Source organism: Gadus chalcogrammus, chromosome 11 (genome assembly GCF_026213295.1).
Source record: "Gadus chalcogrammus isolate NIFS_2021 chromosome 11, NIFS_Gcha_1.0, whole genome shotgun sequence".
NCBI lineage: Eukaryota > Metazoa > Chordata > Actinopteri > Gadiformes > Gadidae > Gadus > Gadus chalcogrammus.
In genome coordinates this window covers 6,320,273-6,336,315 of record NC_079422.1, presented here as the reverse complement: position 1 = coordinate 6,336,315, position 16,043 = coordinate 6,320,273, and the positions used below count along the sequence as shown (strand labels likewise).

The following is a 16,043-nucleotide window of genomic DNA, read 5'->3' as shown; positions in this document are numbered from 1 at the left end:
GTCTGTGTGATCACCAATCCATGCCGTCTCTGGGGGATGGGAACAGCGGGCCAAGGAATAGAGAGGGTGTCAATGTTGAGGGGGAAACTAGCAACACGCAGAATGGCCCTCATTTACAATGCCTTTCCTGAACAACACGTGGAGATCCTAGAGTTTAACCCAGACGGTTTTCTGTTGAAAGATTGAAAAGGATTACTAGAACAAGTCTGGGAGTGTTGCCGTAGCCGTACTACCAACCAAAGGAAATACTTGTGCTGCTATGTTTTTGGTATAGGTGGTCAGGGTTTGGACAAACACTGCTATGTGAAGACAAAAAAAGGGCAAAGGTAACTAAAACTATTACGGCAGAGACGAGAAGTTGCAAAAGAAAATCTAGTTGGGCCTGAGGTATTTCTGACACTAACCCTCCGATCCTTCCTGCAGCCAGAATGGACATAGATGTGGACTTGGGTTTTGCCCTATTCTTCTTCTTTCTGCTTTGCTTTTTTCTGTTGGTGTCTATAGTGCGTTGTGCACAGATGGTGCTGGACCCATACAGTGCTATTTCAACAAGTATTTACCAAGAGGAGCAATCAGAGGAGTGATGGGGGTCGAGACCTGGGATGATGGATACTCAAGGTGAACTGTTCAGGACTGCCACTGGAAACGAGCCTGTTTGCCTTTACTACATATGAAACCACTGTTTATTATGGTTGATACAGTGTTGTTATTTCAAACTTGTTTATAATAGGAGCTAAATCAAATTATATTATTTGTACAATGTCATTCTTCTTCATAGAAAAGGTGTCTGTTCTCCCTATTAGTTATTGGTTTAAACATAAAAACAGCATTTTCAGTTGACCATTATTTTGATATGAATATGACTGTTAAATGTGACATCTTTTACAAGTAATGAGTAAAGAGGATCGAGTAATTTGCCTTTTTTCCTTAAGAAAGTCACATTCATTAAGTTTTGTTATGAGGATTTTGCAACATTTCTACATTTAGATCTGAATTTAAATATGTATACATCGGCTGTAAATAATGAATGTTTATGATAAACATCTGGTAAATATCACGCTATAAGTCGTGATTTATATTCATTAAAAAAATCCAGTGATATTCTTAATTGTGGGCCACTTCATGTGGGCTGACCTCGACGTTTAGGGTATCCTTGTCAGCCTGGTTCTCACAAGGACCTATAAGGGTTCTCACCATGTCCCGCCGATTGCAGCTAGTGTTTGGAGCTCCGCGTAACCCGGAAGAGCGGCGTTGTTTTTTTCCCTGAAGGATATCGGCAGCACCGCCCTCGCGGGCTACTCTGGAATGAAAAACAAACATTTGGCTGCTAACGCACCTAGCTGTGGTGCACACACATTTGCTAACAAAACACAATGGAGAGCAGCGATAGGTAGGCATGACACAAAATCATATTGCATGATACAGTGCATTTCTGTGTACTGTTAATGTATATATTTTTGTATGATTGAAGATAACACAACAATAACACATGTGTTTATTCAGCTGTATATGATCCGATGCTAGGCTAACATGCTGAAACGCTAACAGTACCATATCGTATTCCTTTATGATGATAAGTTAAAAGTTACACTTTGATTTAGAGGAGGATGACACCGAACGAAATGGTCGTGCCCACTGCCAAAGAAGCAGAATAACAAAGTTATGTAAACTTGTGCCGGCTGACCATTAGCGGGCTTGTCCTATCTCCTATTGTGAACGTAATTGTTATGAGCATAAACATTACTTTTTAGATGCAGTCTTCATGAAGCTATCGCTACTATAAATATTACTGCCATCGTCTGCTTGCCTAGGCTATGACGTATTACAGCCTGACTGGAGTGCTTCATAATCAATTGAGAGACTAATGACTCAGTCAGTCGTGTTACAATATAAAGCCTTCCTTTATTAGTCATGTTTTTCCCACCAGAAGGATAAGAAATGGTTTCTCAGAACAGTTACCGTCAGTGTTTGGAGCGAGACATCTAATTGTTAAAATCAGTTGCAGGCTGTCTGTCTATCCATAATATGATAGTTGCTGCTTTCCAAAACACGTCTTATGAGAAATGCCATGCATTGAATCCCAAAAAAACAGTTATTACAAAGCAGCCATCTCTGTATTCGCTCTAATTCGGACTCCCTGGCAGAATGGAGACTGAAGGATGGGATTCGGGGCTGGAGGAGGAGCTGGGGGTCTCCCTGGATGAACTGAAGAAGTGGATCGAGGACGCGGTGGAGCAGAGTGACTCAGTGCAGAGGAGGAAGGCCCAGCTGGATGACCTCAAACAGTGGGTGGAGAAAAAGGAAGAAGAGGAGGCCACCACCGAGGAGCTCATCAGCAATGCCAACCAGTGAGTGGATGCATCATGGATGAGGTGTATCACAGATCTGGACGTGTGTGTATGTGTGTGTGTGCGTGTGTGTGTCTGGTGACAATGTTGTCCCCTGCCACGCTGTTTGCCAGGTCTGTGTTGGAATGTGAGAAGCTGGTGAGGAAGTCGTACCAGGACAATGGCCTGGTGTATAAGAGCAGCTCGGAGGACGAGTCCAGAGGGGGCGGACCCCTCTCCTCCGAGGTCATCGAGATCGACGACGAGGACGATGATGACGATGTCATTGCCGTCGGTTGCTGTAAGTTAGGACGTCATCCTTCAAAACGCTGTCCAGAGCTTACGACAAGTCATCATGAGTACTTTATGGTTAACATGATTGTACTTCATAAACATCCGGGTTATTTGTTGACTAATGGTGCTGTTACAAACACAGTTGGTGGTTGATAACGATCTGTGCTTTTGGTCGGGGGACATTTGCAGTGGTTCCTCCCAAGAAGCCGGGTACTCCTGTTAAAGATGGAACGGTACGACGAGCAAAGCACTCTTCTCACACCACCACCGCAGAGTAGTTCTCCATTCTCATCTCACATCAAGCACACATTGAATCCCTATTTGGTATTGTTGGGAGCCGTACATTTTATTCTCTCTATTGTACTTTCCACTTTATAACAGGGGTTGTGTGTTTGAAATATGTTGATAGTGTTGTGAACTGGGAAGCGCTGATGGTATGTGTGGATGTTGACCCCAGCCCTCTTTTGATTGGCCAGTTTAAGGACGCTTCCACCGTCCTGCATAAGACCACGCAGCAGGTGCACAAGTTGGTCCGGATAGTCGGCAAGGCGTCGCCTGCTGCCCCTCAGCTCCGGTCCTCCATACAGCCCCCACACCTCGGTGAGAGCACACACACTAAAGGGGCTATGAAACGGCAACGCAAACGGAACCAAATCCCTTGACTCAATTGTGCAATACGTTTGATATGGGGGGTAGAACTTTACATTTATTTCACCTTATTATATTCACCTTTTTTAATTGATACCACAGTATTACAATAATTCCAGCTTTCACTTGCTTCGATAGGAATGATGTCGTAGTTTTCCAACGATTTGTCCATTTAAAAAAAACCTTGAAAGCAGTTAAATGTATATTTGTATATTTTTTTATGCCATGTTTAAAGGGGTTCATGGCTGAGTTTATGCTGAAAAAACTGATATCAAGCATCAGTCATGAGGTGGTAACAATAATCATTTTAGTGTGTTAATAATGAAAAAGTCTATAGAAAATGAATCCTGGACTCCAGAGGGGGAAGTCATCGAGATCACCTGCCTGTGAGGGACTGTACCATGCTGACTGCTTTGTGTCGGTCTCATCTCGTCTTCTAGGGGCTCATCCGACGGCACCTACCGTATTTGTCTCCCAGCCTCCGGCCTTCTCCCCAACCAAACCCAACCCCGCCATTGAGGAGGGGGAACTCACAGTAGAAATGACCATTCTTGGAAAGAAACGCACCAAGACCTGGCACAGAGGCACCCTCGTTGCTATCAACCATGTTGGTGTGTATCCACTATTCATCTTTCAAGAAAGTGCAGATCGCAAAAAAACATTCAAATTCAACATTCAAAAACACTATTTGGATTGTCCCTCATGCAGGGAACGGCATGTTCAAGTACAAGGTGAAGTTTGAGAGCAAGGGCAAGAGTCTCCTCTCTGGGAACCACGTGGCCTTCGAGTACCACCCCACGCTGGAGAGTCTGTACGTGGGCGCGCGCGTGGTCGCCAAGTACAAAGACGGCACCCTGTCCTGGCTCTACGCCGGCGTTGTGGCAGAAATGCCCAACAACAAGAACCGCATGAGGTGAGACGCAGATGAAACACTGCAGACGAGCTGTGGTTTGGAAGCTCCGAGTGGTGGCGTGGTCACTGATGGCATCTGGTGGGCCTCGGGTTTGTTTCAGGTTTTTGATCTTCTTCGACGATGGCTACGCCTCCTACGTCACTCTTCCCGAGCTCTTCCCGGTCTGTCGTCCACGTAAGAACCCGTCACGCACCTTGGCACTTGTTGTACGAATGAAAGGGTTTTTTATCGTTCAACCTGCACCGTGTTATTTATCTAACGTCTATCTATCTAACTTATTCCAAAATACTATCTGAACAACAAAGTTTGTCAAGATTAAAATATTTACCAAGAGGAGCAACCTGTTTCCTTCTGGCCAACTTTTGCCCCCCCCCTTTCTCCCAACCTGGCTAAATGGAAAAACCTCTAGTGCAGATTTAACACAGATAATGTTACCTCAGAGGTATGCCCAATGGAATAACTTTGTGGTCAAAAATATAACATCTTGCGTGATTTCCCTCACTTACTCGCTCTCCCCAGTGAAGCGCACGTGGGAGGACATAGAGGACGCGTCGTGCCGGGACTTCATCGAGGAGTACATCACAGCCTACCCCAACCGGCCCATGGTGCTGCTGAAGATGGGCCAGATCATCAAGACGGAGTGGGAGGGCACCTGGTGGAGGAGCCGGATAGAGGAGGTGGATGGCAGCCTGGTGAAGATCCTCTTCCTGGTAAAAACACAAACGCACACACACACACTCACACTCACACACACTTGCAGAGACACACATCAAGGCAAGTAACACACACACGCACATCCTTATGTGGAGCTTGTGTAGCCCCGGCCGGTTAGATTACAGGATGCAGTAACTGGCCTGCATCTCACTGAGAGCGGGCTTCTCCCTCCACAGTTTATATTTGTATGTGTGAAAAACGAATCGTCCTACACTTCTATTGAACTATCTAGAACCTCATAGGTGAAGGCTGCGGCCCACTTATTCCTTCTGCTTCATGAGAAAGATACTGGCCACGCATTAGGAAGCCAATTGATTGCAGCCATAGTGCCTGCGTATCAACATAATTCCTACAATGTGAAGCAAAATGAAGCCAAACTTAGCCTTCATAGCAGCCCTGGCCGCTGTAGCCAGACCCCGGGCTCCTGAGTGAGGCCGTAGACGACGCTCCTTTCATCTACGCCAAACTCACTATACGCTGCCTCTGCATCCCGGTTGTATATGTTTAATGTATTTGAATGGCATAATTTATTCATCCTAAACAAGCATTGATCAACTCGTGTTTTTGAGTAACCGGTTAAAGGCACCCAGTGCAACTTTATGTAAACATTCAATGAAAAATAAACATTCAATTTCTAGTCTTTTTTACACGTAGTAAGTTTCAATAACTCCATACCATTACATATCGACATTCAAGGAGCAAAGATGAGACGTCGTTGTGTGGTGAGAACTGATAGAAAATCGTAAACAACAACAATCGCCGGTGGGGAGAAGCCATTTTTCCATTGACTGGAAGCCTGCTTTATTTATTGTAGGTTACAAAAAATAAAGAAAATGGCGGCATTGTTGTTGTTATCGATTTTGTATAAGTTCTCACCACACAACCGACGTCTCATCTTTGCTGCTTAAATGCCGGTATGTAATGGTATGGAGTTATTGAAACTTACTACGTGTAAAAAAGACTAGAAATTGAATGTTTATTTTTAAGCCTCGGAAAAAAAAAAGTACAAGTACTGGTGGGCTTGGATATCAACAGAACTCCACTTGCAGCGCATGGGTCTGCCTCGCATTACGCATGATGCGCATATAACAGAACATCAACAAAAATATATTCTGTGTTAGACGGAAATACAGTATGTCTAAAACATTTCCAGTTAACGTAACACATAAGCCCACCTGCTGCATCACTCATTCTTGTTCCGAAAAATGAGCATATCTACGTGCTCGGGGGATTAGCGGGTGCGGAGGCAATTTACATCAAGCCCGCCGTGGAAAAGACTCTCTCCGCTGGAACGGAGGTTGTCGGTATAGCCAAGTATTCCAAGTATTGAACGGCATTGGTATACACGTTTAATGAACAATATGTTATTAATGTAGCTAATAAATATATTTAATTAACTTTAGGCAAAAATGTAAAAGAATCTGCGACAGCTAAAGTCGAATACCCACGTCATTTCGAATAATCGAATATTCGAATAACATCCCTAACGTATACTCCTTCAAGAAAGCCCAATGGATAATGAAGGATGGTATGACGTTGATTAACTGTTGCATTGGCTCATTAACAAAGATGCGGTTTAATAGGGGAAGTCTGTATCTTCTGCTGCAGAAGCGGCTCGTTTTTCTTTTTCTTTTTCAAATAATCATTTAATTCAATATTTATATTAAGTTCCCATAAGCCATCGCAGACTTGATTTCTTTCTAAATCTAACCCAAAAGACCTGCACCCTCTATGGTTTAAACATTTTGCCACACCCATTGCCAGATCAAGTTAGGTTAATTAAACAGTTAATTAATCTCTTAATGCTCTTTTAATGTAACTTTGTCTCCTCAAATGCCAACGAAAATGATATGAAAAGCTTTATAGTTTACGTAATAGTGTAAAAGGCATTTTTTTTATATTTATAGGTTTTATATTGGGCTGTGTGGCAGTACTCTATAAACCTGGCTAATCCACACTGCTCAGTGCTCACATCAAGTGGCTCTATTCTCGTGCAGACGTTTATCAAGAGTGCGTCGTTGTTTGGTGCTTGTTACGCCCTTTGGTTAAGACAGGCAATAATGCTTCAAATGATCAACAATAATTTCAGTACCGGAATAATTGATCATAATCCAAGTTTCCGATTTTTCCGCCAATAATTTGTTAGACATGATATTTATGTGTGTCCCTGATTGTTAAAAAAAGATCTAGCAAAGCCTTTTGTGTGCTGGTGCTGTTCATTAGGACGACAAGAGGAGCGAGTGGATCTACAGAGGCTCCACCCGGCTGGAGCCCATGTTCAATCTCAAGCTGACCTCAGCCAACACCCAGGAGAAAAAGCTGGCCGGCCAGCAGAGGACCAGACCCAACATGGGTAAATGAGCATCCAATACTGTCTGACGAGTACTCCAAGCATGCACAACAACATGCACTGTGCACGCCACTGTAGACGGACGTCTGCCAGCCAGGCTGAACCAGGAGAGACCGCTACCACAGTTGATCAATCAGTTGAACACCTGCATAACGCCAAGGCATGAACTCTCTGACGTTTCCCTCCGTCACAGGAGCGCTGAGGAGCAAGGGCCCCGTGGTTCAGTACACCAGTGAGGGGGCCTCCCCCAGCAAAGCAGCCCCCCTGATGGCTGCTGTAAGCTCCCCGCTCAGCTCCCCGCTCAGCTCCCCACTAAGCCAGTTCCTCTCACCCTCACAGTCTGCACGTTTTGAGTGAGTCCTGCACTTCAATCGGCTCCTTGACACAGCCTTTGATCGCTACGCCTGCTACCTGCAATGTATAATTGCATGATGGACATTTAAAAACGGGCATATGAACAAGATTGTTATACGACCTTAGCAATACGTTGTGTTATAATATCCTCATTTTTTATGTCCCCTGATCCTCTGTCTCCTAGTAATAAACAGCAGATGGCGAGGAAAAGCACATCTCCGTTTATTCCAGGGGTAGGAGGCACCCATGCCTCTAAGATCCTGCAGGCCATGTCCTCCAGTCTCAACCAGATCCCCAGGTGAGGCCCAGGTTACCTGCCGTTACTAAATAATAGTTATTAAAGGAAAAGCAGGAAGCAAAACCAAACAATGGTTTTGATACATCCTGCCTGTACCGATTAGCCTGAGATGACCTCAATGACTCAGGCTATAGGTTCCTTGTCTCTTTGCCCGGCTCCATTTCACATGCTTTCCCGTACTTTGTTCACACTTGGACTCTGACATCAGTGCTCAGCTCAAGTGCATACGTGTGGTTGTTTCCTTCAATTCTCTGACCACCCAACTCCCACTGCACCAGAAGTGCACTTTAACACATCTATCCGCACAGTACCCACACAAATCTTAATCCTTGCAGCATGTGAAATGAGGAAACATAATGGGTATTTATTTTGGATCAACTGCTGTACAACACAAGTCGGTTTGGTGGTCACCTTTCACCAGCCCTCTTCATGTCTGACCCCTTGTGTGTTTGATCACCCCCAGCGGAAGACCAGCCGCCACCATGCTGTCGCCCGTACCTTTCAACTCAACAAATCAGTTCCAGAAACAACCTCCGTTGATGTCTTTGGTCCCCATGGCCCCCCCACCCCTAACCCTTCCCCTATCCCTACCTCCACCCCCACTACCAGCCCCAGTCCCAACCCCCCCCACCCTCATCGCCGGCCCCGTAGTCTACCAGCAGCCCCCCTACCGCGCCCCCGCAGACCGCATCTTCTACCTGATGCACACCTGCCAGCCCGCCTGTCTGACCCGCATTCGGCCCTCGCGCCCGGACAAGCACCGGGGGAAGAACCCCCTGCTCACCCCGCTGCTTTACGACTTCCGCCGCATGACGGGCCGGCGCAAGGTCAACCGCAAGGTGGGTGTGGTCGGCTCCGCCTGGCCGCCCGGGGGCGTAGTGGTGGAGGATGGGCCTGGGGAGGGGTGGGGTTGACTGGACCTTTTGTGGTGTTGTTATCGTTACTTAAAACTGCCGTCTCCTTATCCTTCCTTTTTAATAACACATTTTATATTCTAATATTGACATTTTGTTTTCGTCCAACTTGTTGTTGTTTGCAAAACCGTTGGACTTTAATTGCAAAAAATGATGAATGGAATGCAAGCAGTGCCACAAGGTCTTCACAGTGAATCCCGGGTGTTGTCATCGTAATCTAGTCCTTACTCCTAGATGCATCTATTCCTTCGCCGAGGGCAAGTCTTTTTTTCTTTGGTACAAGTTTATTTTGCACGGACACACACACACAGACATAGAGAAAGACACACACACACACACACACACGTTTAATAGCAGATGCTGTTTGTGTAATTTTGTGCAACCTGCTGATGAAATGCTGCATTACGCTTAACAGCAAACTGTAATTGACACTGATATCATGGAATGAGATATCAACACAAATAGTTGTACACATGTAAAGGGAGGTGTCTGTTATTTTCAAGTCAAGTTTCAAGTTCCTGCCTCTTTCTTGCACGGACTTGCGATAGAAAAGGGCATTAGTGCTTAGCTTAGCATTTATTCCGATTTACACTGTGATGTCATTTTTTTGAGCTATGACCAACAACTCCTACCCACGTGTTATGGGTGCTGGCCACTATGTGCCCTAGTAATCTCCAGTTCCTGAGTACTTCTGAAAGTATAATTTTGATTGAATATCTCAATAGTTTTATTTCCTTATATATTGTATATTATCCTGACATTTTGACGTAAGGAATGTACACAAAGTCTCAGCCTTTTTAATCCATCGGGGCGGACATTCAGATTGTTTAACCGTGGCCACGTTAATAGTGCCCCCCATTGGAATTTGGGCATCAAACCTTTTGGAGACCTGCTTACCGGGTATACAAATGTCGTCTACAAATTTGAGGGGCTGAGCTATGGAATAATAATAATAATTCCTACAATAACAATAGGTATCCACAGACATTGTGATCACCTAATTACTGAATAATTCCCGTGTACTTTGAGTCTTGATGTGCCGATTGCTTCACCGTCCTCTCTCCTGTCTGTCCTGTGTTCCTCCTCAGATGTCCTTCCATGTGATCTACAAGGCGCCGTGCGGCCTGTGTCTGCGCAACATGGAGGAGATCCAGCACTACCTCTTCCAGACGCGCTGCGACTTCATCTTCCTGGAGATGTTCTGCCTGGACCCCTACGTCCTGGTGGACCGGCCCTTCCACCCGTCCCGGCCCATCTACTACATCCTGGACATCACCGGGGGACGGGAGGACATCCCCCTCTCCTGCGTCAACGAGATCGACTCCACACCGCCGCCCAAAGTGGCCTACAGTAAGGAGGCTGGTCCAAGAGGTCCACTTAGAGAATGAAGGCAAAATCAAAGAGCATCCACTGAAACCCCCCCCCCCCCCCAAGTGTCTAAGGGGTACTAAGGAACGGACCATGTCGTGTGCTCCCCAGGCAAGGAGCGGATCCCAGAGGACGGAGTGTTCATCAACACCAGCCCGGACTTCCTGGTCGGCTGCGACTGCACAGATGGCTGTAGAGACAAGTGAGTCAAAAGCCGTCCACCCTGAACCATTCCTCCCAGCCACTCCGACTCCTGCTTGCATGAAGACCCACATTTGAACGGTCCCGCCAGCCCTTGAACCTACCCTGTGTGGCCTCCAGGTCCAAGTGTTCCTGCCACCAGCTGACCCTGCAGGCCACAGGCTGTACCCCCGGGGCCCAGATCAACCAGGGCGCCGGCTTCCTCCACAAACGCCTAGACGAGTGCCTGCCCACCGGGTAAGCCTTTGACACGCCCACGCCCGCGGGTGCTGTTTACATTTACATGCGCCCATTCAGAGGACTACACTTTTGACCAGAGAGACTTACTATTGAGACGAGAACAATGAACACATGCAAGAAATTATTTAAATGGATTCAAAAAGCGTAAGCTCTAAGTGGAAGTTTTCTCTGAACAATCAGGCTGAACAATATAGAATATATATAATAGTGGTATAATGAATGTCTGCTCTCCCCGCTCTGCCTCCTCCTGTGACCTCCTGCACCCAGGATCTATGAGTGCAATAAGCGGTGCAAGTGCTCGGCTCAGATGTGCACCAACCGGCTGGTGCAGCACGGCCTGCAGGTGCGCCTGCAGCTCTTCAAGACCCAGAACAAGGGCTGGGGCATCCGCTGCCTGGACGACGTCGCCAAGGGCTCTTTCGTCTGCATCTACGCTGGTGAGGACAGGGAGCCGTCCCTGGGGTTCCTCTGGGACTATGGGATGTGGTGGTGGTGTCGAGGGCACAGCCCTCTTGTTCATGGCATTGCTGGATTCAACTATTAGGAAACATCATAACATCAAAAGGTGAGGTGGTGTATGTAGTTCATTACCCTGATCATGGGTCTGGGTGTTAAGGTGAATGCAGTTCATTACCCTGATCATGGGTCTGGGTGTTAAGGTGAATGCAGTTCATTACCCTGATCATGGGTCTGGGGGTTAAGGTGAATGCAGGTCTTTACCCTGATCATGGGTCTGGGGGTTAAGGTCAATGCAGTTCATAACCCTGATCATGGGTCTGTGTGTTAAGGTGAATGCAGGTCCTTACCCTATTTTGCTACGAGGGACATGGATAGTGAGCATTGTTGTGCAGCACAGATGTAAAAATACCATAATTAACGGGCTACCGCTACTCTGCACCGGTGCAGCCCTTTTTGTATTTGTTCTTATCTTGATTGAACGCTGGGCTTCCCACACTTGCTTTAGATGCAGTTATTGTCTGCTAAATCACTGAATGTAAACAGGGGTTATTAAACATATTGACTGTCATCTCCATTGACCAGGTAAGATCCTTACCGACGACTTCGCCGACAAAGAGGGTCTGGAGATGGGGGACGAGTACTTTGCCAACCTGGACCACATAGAGAGCGTGGAGAACTTCAAGGAGGGCTACGAGAGCGAGGCACACTGCTCGGACAGCGAGGGCAGCGGCGTGGACATGTCCAAGATCCAGATCACGCCCTCGGCGCTGGTGTCGGGCAGCGCCCCGCGACGGACGTCCAAGAAGGCGGACGCCACTAAGAAGAGCACAGGTCAGTGATGCCGGGTCCCACTGTCTGCATCCAGCAGGGTGCCAGTTATGAGTGACTCTAATGGACAGAACGGGGGCATGATGGTCTAGTGGTTATGGTGTTTGACTCCCTGTGGCGAGTTGCGGGTTGAAACCCTAATCTCAGCAAGAGGGGTAATTATGAAAAGCAATGAAAAAGCAAAAAGAAAGCAAAAATAATAATAATCCCGTTCTATTGATTGAACGTGTCTACTGAATGGGAAATGGCATGTCTAAGGCTCATGTTGTTCTGGTTCTCCCTCTCCCTCCTCACTGCAGAGAGCCCCGACTCTTCCAAGGACAGCAACGAGGAAGAGGAAAAGGACTCAAAGAGCGACGAAGACAGCGACAGCTCGGACGACACGTTCATCAAGGACACCTACCTGAACTCCAGCTCAGTGTGGAGGAGCTACACGACGCGCAACCAGGCCAAGGGCAACAAGGAGGGTGAGCAGAGAGGGCGGTCGAGGATTCAGTATTGGTTCTTCTCCTGCTTAAGAGTGGTCAGGGCTGTATATCTTTGCAATGATTCTTCCACTTTCGTTTTTGATGTGAGCTACTGTAACCCCTCAGGATGAATAAAGCATCTATCTATCGATCTTCTGCAAAGAGAGGTCTCATTGTTGTTGTTTTTATAGCCATGGTAGCAAAGCATTTCTCAGTAACATGAGTGCATGTGTGTGTGTAGACGTTTATCACTATCACGTCCAGGCACCACTTGAAACGGCCTGAATCTGATCTCAATGGTACTTGTGACACAGGAAGTCAAGACAGTAAAGACGGGGTAGCGACGGAGGACACAAAGTCGCTAACCATGCCTGAGGAGATGGGGAAGAACAAAGTGGCCTCGTGGCTCACCACCCAGGGCCTGAAGAAGGTGAGGATCAGGAGGAACACGGAGCCCTTTACTAGTCTAGTTTAAAGGGAAGCAGTAATGTAACTCATTTTGAATGTTGTGTTTCAAGGGATGCTGTGTGTATTAATAGGATTTTATCTCATTGTTTTAATAGTAAAGTATAATGGATAGGTGAGGATTGTTTGTCGTATGATGAATTGTGTACTAATTGAAGACCTTTTCTGATCTTTTCAAGGACCCTGAGGACAGCAAAGGGTATGTAACCCCCAGAACGCCATAAACCACAGATCGTTTCTTTGTGACTGTCTTGCTTTCGTATTGATTTGCATTAATTGCATGTTCTGCTGCAGGCAACTGAAGTTGGAGGGAGGGAAGAAACAAGATGTGATGACGCTGTCGGACAGTGATGACGTCCAGACCATCAGCTCAGGGTCTGACGACAACAAGGACAAGAAACCGGCTCCCAGTAAGATGCGGGAGGAGTCTCTCTGTCGGTTACTGTCTGTTACTCACCATACTGCCCTTCCAGCTCCATCGGTTACATTCCTAAATGGGTTTGCCGCCATGTTGAAATCTTGTTGACGTCAATCCGTTTTATCCTCTTAATCATTTTTTCTACTTATTTGTAAAACGGTTCAGTTGGCTAAATCCAGTATTTTTTTGAATAGCTTCAAAGATAAAAAGCCCGATATCACTTAGGGCACACTCACACGAGGCAAGTTTGCCTGTTCCGTGCTGGAGGAAGATTCAGCACGGTTCCCCCCCTCCCCACTCCCCCCGCTGGCCCGTGGTCACACTGCTCCCAAAGGCCGTGGCCTGGACACGATTGCTCCTTCATACATACGTCATCACGTTGTAATACGATAAATACGCCATCACCAAGCGTGGTGTCCAGCTGCGACTGAATGCTGTCGTCGGATCAAATTTCAACTGAACACTCGATTTCACTATCGCACCAACGTAAACCCACTCGTGAACCGCTTGCCACCATTGTTTAAAATGATTGTTGTGGGGAAGAAGGGCATGGACCTATAAAGAAAGAAGTCGCGCAAGGACTACGTCATCCAGCTCACGTTGCGTATCCGCGCATTTGCGCGTGTCATCTCATTAGCATCTGTACTTTGGCCACGGCACACCTCTCCCAAGTGCGTCGTGGCCAAGGGGCTGTTCCGTGCTGGAATACGGATGGCGTGGTCACACTAGCCAAACGTTCGAGACTTTAGTATGCAAATGAGCTCGGGCACAGGGCCGCGGCCCTCGTGTGAGTGTCCCCTTATAGGGGTAATATCATGGACTGATCTATCCATCATACATCTAGGTAGACACACCCAATTGTCATGTCGCTAAGGAACAAGAAAGGGCAGATTTTCCAACGGCTTGTAATGGCTAATAATATCACCCCTTTAAGTGCTGGGTCCTCAAGTGAGACAATTACAATTAGGGCATTTAGCAGACGCTTTTATCCAAAGCGACTTACATCGGTTAATACACACATTGACACACCGATGGCAGAGTCAACCATGCAAGGCGACAGCCAGCTCATCAGGAGCAGTTAGGGTTAAGTGTCTTGCTCAGGGACACATCATCACTCTCACACAAACACAATCGAAGTTGGGGATCGAACTAGCAACCTTTCGGTTACAAGACAACTGCTCTGCGTGACACTGCTCTGTGCCCTGTTCCTGATCACAGGGCACGTGAACGGGGCCTTTCTAATGGTCTGTCTGTACACCAGTTTATTATCTTTGGTTTGCGCTTCCACCTCACTGTCCTCGTGTCTGTGTTTCTGTCAGACGTGAAGAAAAGGCAGGTGGCGGTCAAGTCGACGAGAGGCTTCGCCCTGAAGTCCAATCACGGCATGATGGTGAAGACCGGGCCCTCCACCGCGGGAGGGGCCCCCGGGGGCCAGGGAGGCAGCATGGGCAAATCGGGGAAGAGCGGAGGAGGGGGAGGCGGGGGCGGGGAGAACGCGCCCAGAAACACGCGGCAGTTCTTCGACGGAGAGGAGTCATGCTACATCATCGACGCCAAACTGGAGGGCAACCTGGGCCGCTACCTGAACGTAAGCCATGCCCCCAACCAGACCCGCTCCCCGCCTCCGGCCCGCTGGTCTCTTCATCCCCCCCCCCCTCTCTCTCTGACCTGCAGCACAGCTGCAGTCCTAACCTGTTCGTCCAGAACGTGTTTGTGGACACGCACGACCTGCGATTCCCATGGGTGGCCTTCTTTGCCAGCAAGTATGTATCCAGGAACTATATCGTGCTTACATTCATTTTTCGACCAATGACCATATCACAAAGGTGGCATCAACTGAGGTTCCACTGGAAAAAAACTGTAGTGGTGTAGAATTTGTGTTTTGTCTTGAAGGAAAACCAAACCCCCCTTTTCCAGGAAGTCTCCGCAAACAAATACATTTTCTAAATGCGTCGTCTTAGACCACTTAATCAAAATTGTCTTCATTAAGGCTCTGGGCTATATTGCAGCTCATTCTATTGATATGTCCACTCTCTAAAACATATTTGTAGTCTGAATATTTAAAAAAAAAACACTAATAGCCCTGTTCATGTCATCCCATTGACTTGCATTAGATGGTAAACCGAAACGGCCCAATATAAATTATAATGCAATAGTATGCGTTCAACCCACAGAGGGCCATTTGAGTCAACATATATATCTTATCCAACGTTTTTAAGAGATTCAAACCAGGATAAATACATAGCACTACTTTGTAACACAATGCTTTCTATCTAAAATACGTTTTTAAATAGTGATGCGTTTCTGAAAATCTCTTCCAATTCCTTCCACCCATATCAACCATGTGAATGTGGTACCTTTCCACGTTTAATGTGTCTGGTCGGTCTGCAGGCGGATCCGGGCAGGGACGGAGCTCACTTGGGACTACAACTATGAAGTGGGCAGCGTGGAGGGCAAGGAGCTTCTCTGCTGCTGTGGGTCCACCGAATGCAGAGGAAGACTACTATGAGAGAGACACACTGGTGTTCCCATCACATCCAGTTTGTGTTCCCATCATATCCATCCAACCGCACATTTATTGTACTCGGCTGTACTGGTCTTTGCTGTACTGTTTTTCCTTAGTTGAGCCAAGTATTTTATTGCTGTATTGTCGTATCTTTTTGCTTTTATATCCACGTTCCCAGTTTTATATTATTTTATCTTTGCGTAACGTCTGAATCTCAATAAAAAAATCTTTTTCACCTAGAGACAACGCCTCAGCCAATCGTTTGTTATTTTCTTTTTT

General features: G+C 46.8%; 2 protein-coding genes across 2 annotated transcripts; both read left to right on the top strand.

Annotated features, from left to right (window-relative positions):
- Positions 1-94: 94 nt before the first annotated feature.
- LOC130391985 (cortexin domain-containing 1 protein-like) lies at positions 95-779 on the top strand. The gene has a single exon (XM_056602369.1). It carries the CDS (start codon positions 429-431, stop codon positions 582-584), a length of 156 nt encoding a protein of 51 aa, XP_056458344.1. The 5' UTR covers positions 95-428; the 3' UTR covers positions 585-779.
- A 388-nt stretch (positions 780-1,167) lies between these two features.
- On the top strand, positions 1,168-16,001 carry LOC130391946 (histone-lysine N-methyltransferase SETDB1-B-like). The gene is made up of 25 exons (XM_056602312.1): positions 1,168-1,390; positions 2,145-2,348; positions 2,462-2,628; positions 2,811-2,854; positions 3,098-3,221; positions 3,710-3,880; positions 3,978-4,182; positions 4,283-4,356; positions 4,702-4,892; positions 7,120-7,249; positions 7,440-7,599; positions 7,785-7,898; positions 8,362-8,737; positions 9,901-10,162; positions 10,292-10,382; positions 10,502-10,618; positions 10,889-11,058; positions 11,663-11,911; positions 12,208-12,375; positions 12,690-12,805; positions 13,020-13,039; positions 13,135-13,250; positions 14,578-14,846; positions 14,933-15,021; positions 15,650-16,001. Exons 1-25 carry the CDS (start codon positions 1,374-1,376, stop codon positions 15,765-15,767), a joined length of 3,762 nt encoding a protein of 1,253 aa, XP_056458287.1. The 5' UTR covers positions 1,168-1,373; the 3' UTR covers positions 15,768-16,001.
- Positions 16,002-16,043: the final 42 nt, after the last annotated feature.

What these genes read in the sequence shown, in the direction of transcription:
- LOC130391946 (XM_056602312.1), top strand. An exon ending in CTCCTGTTAAAGATGGAACG is followed by an intron (nt 2,855 to 3,097) that starts GTACGACGAGCA and finishes TTGATTGGCCAG; the next exon opens with TTTAAGGACGCTTCCACCGT. An exon ending in GACGAGTGCCTGCCCACCGG is followed by an intron (nt 10,619 to 10,888) that starts GTAAGCCTTTGA and finishes TCCTGCACCCAG; the next exon opens with GATCTATGAGTGCAATAAGC.
- LOC130391985 (XM_056602369.1), top strand. Translation starts at nt 429, where the DNA reads ATGGACATAGATGTGGACTTGGGTTTTGCCCTATTCTTCTTCTTTCTG.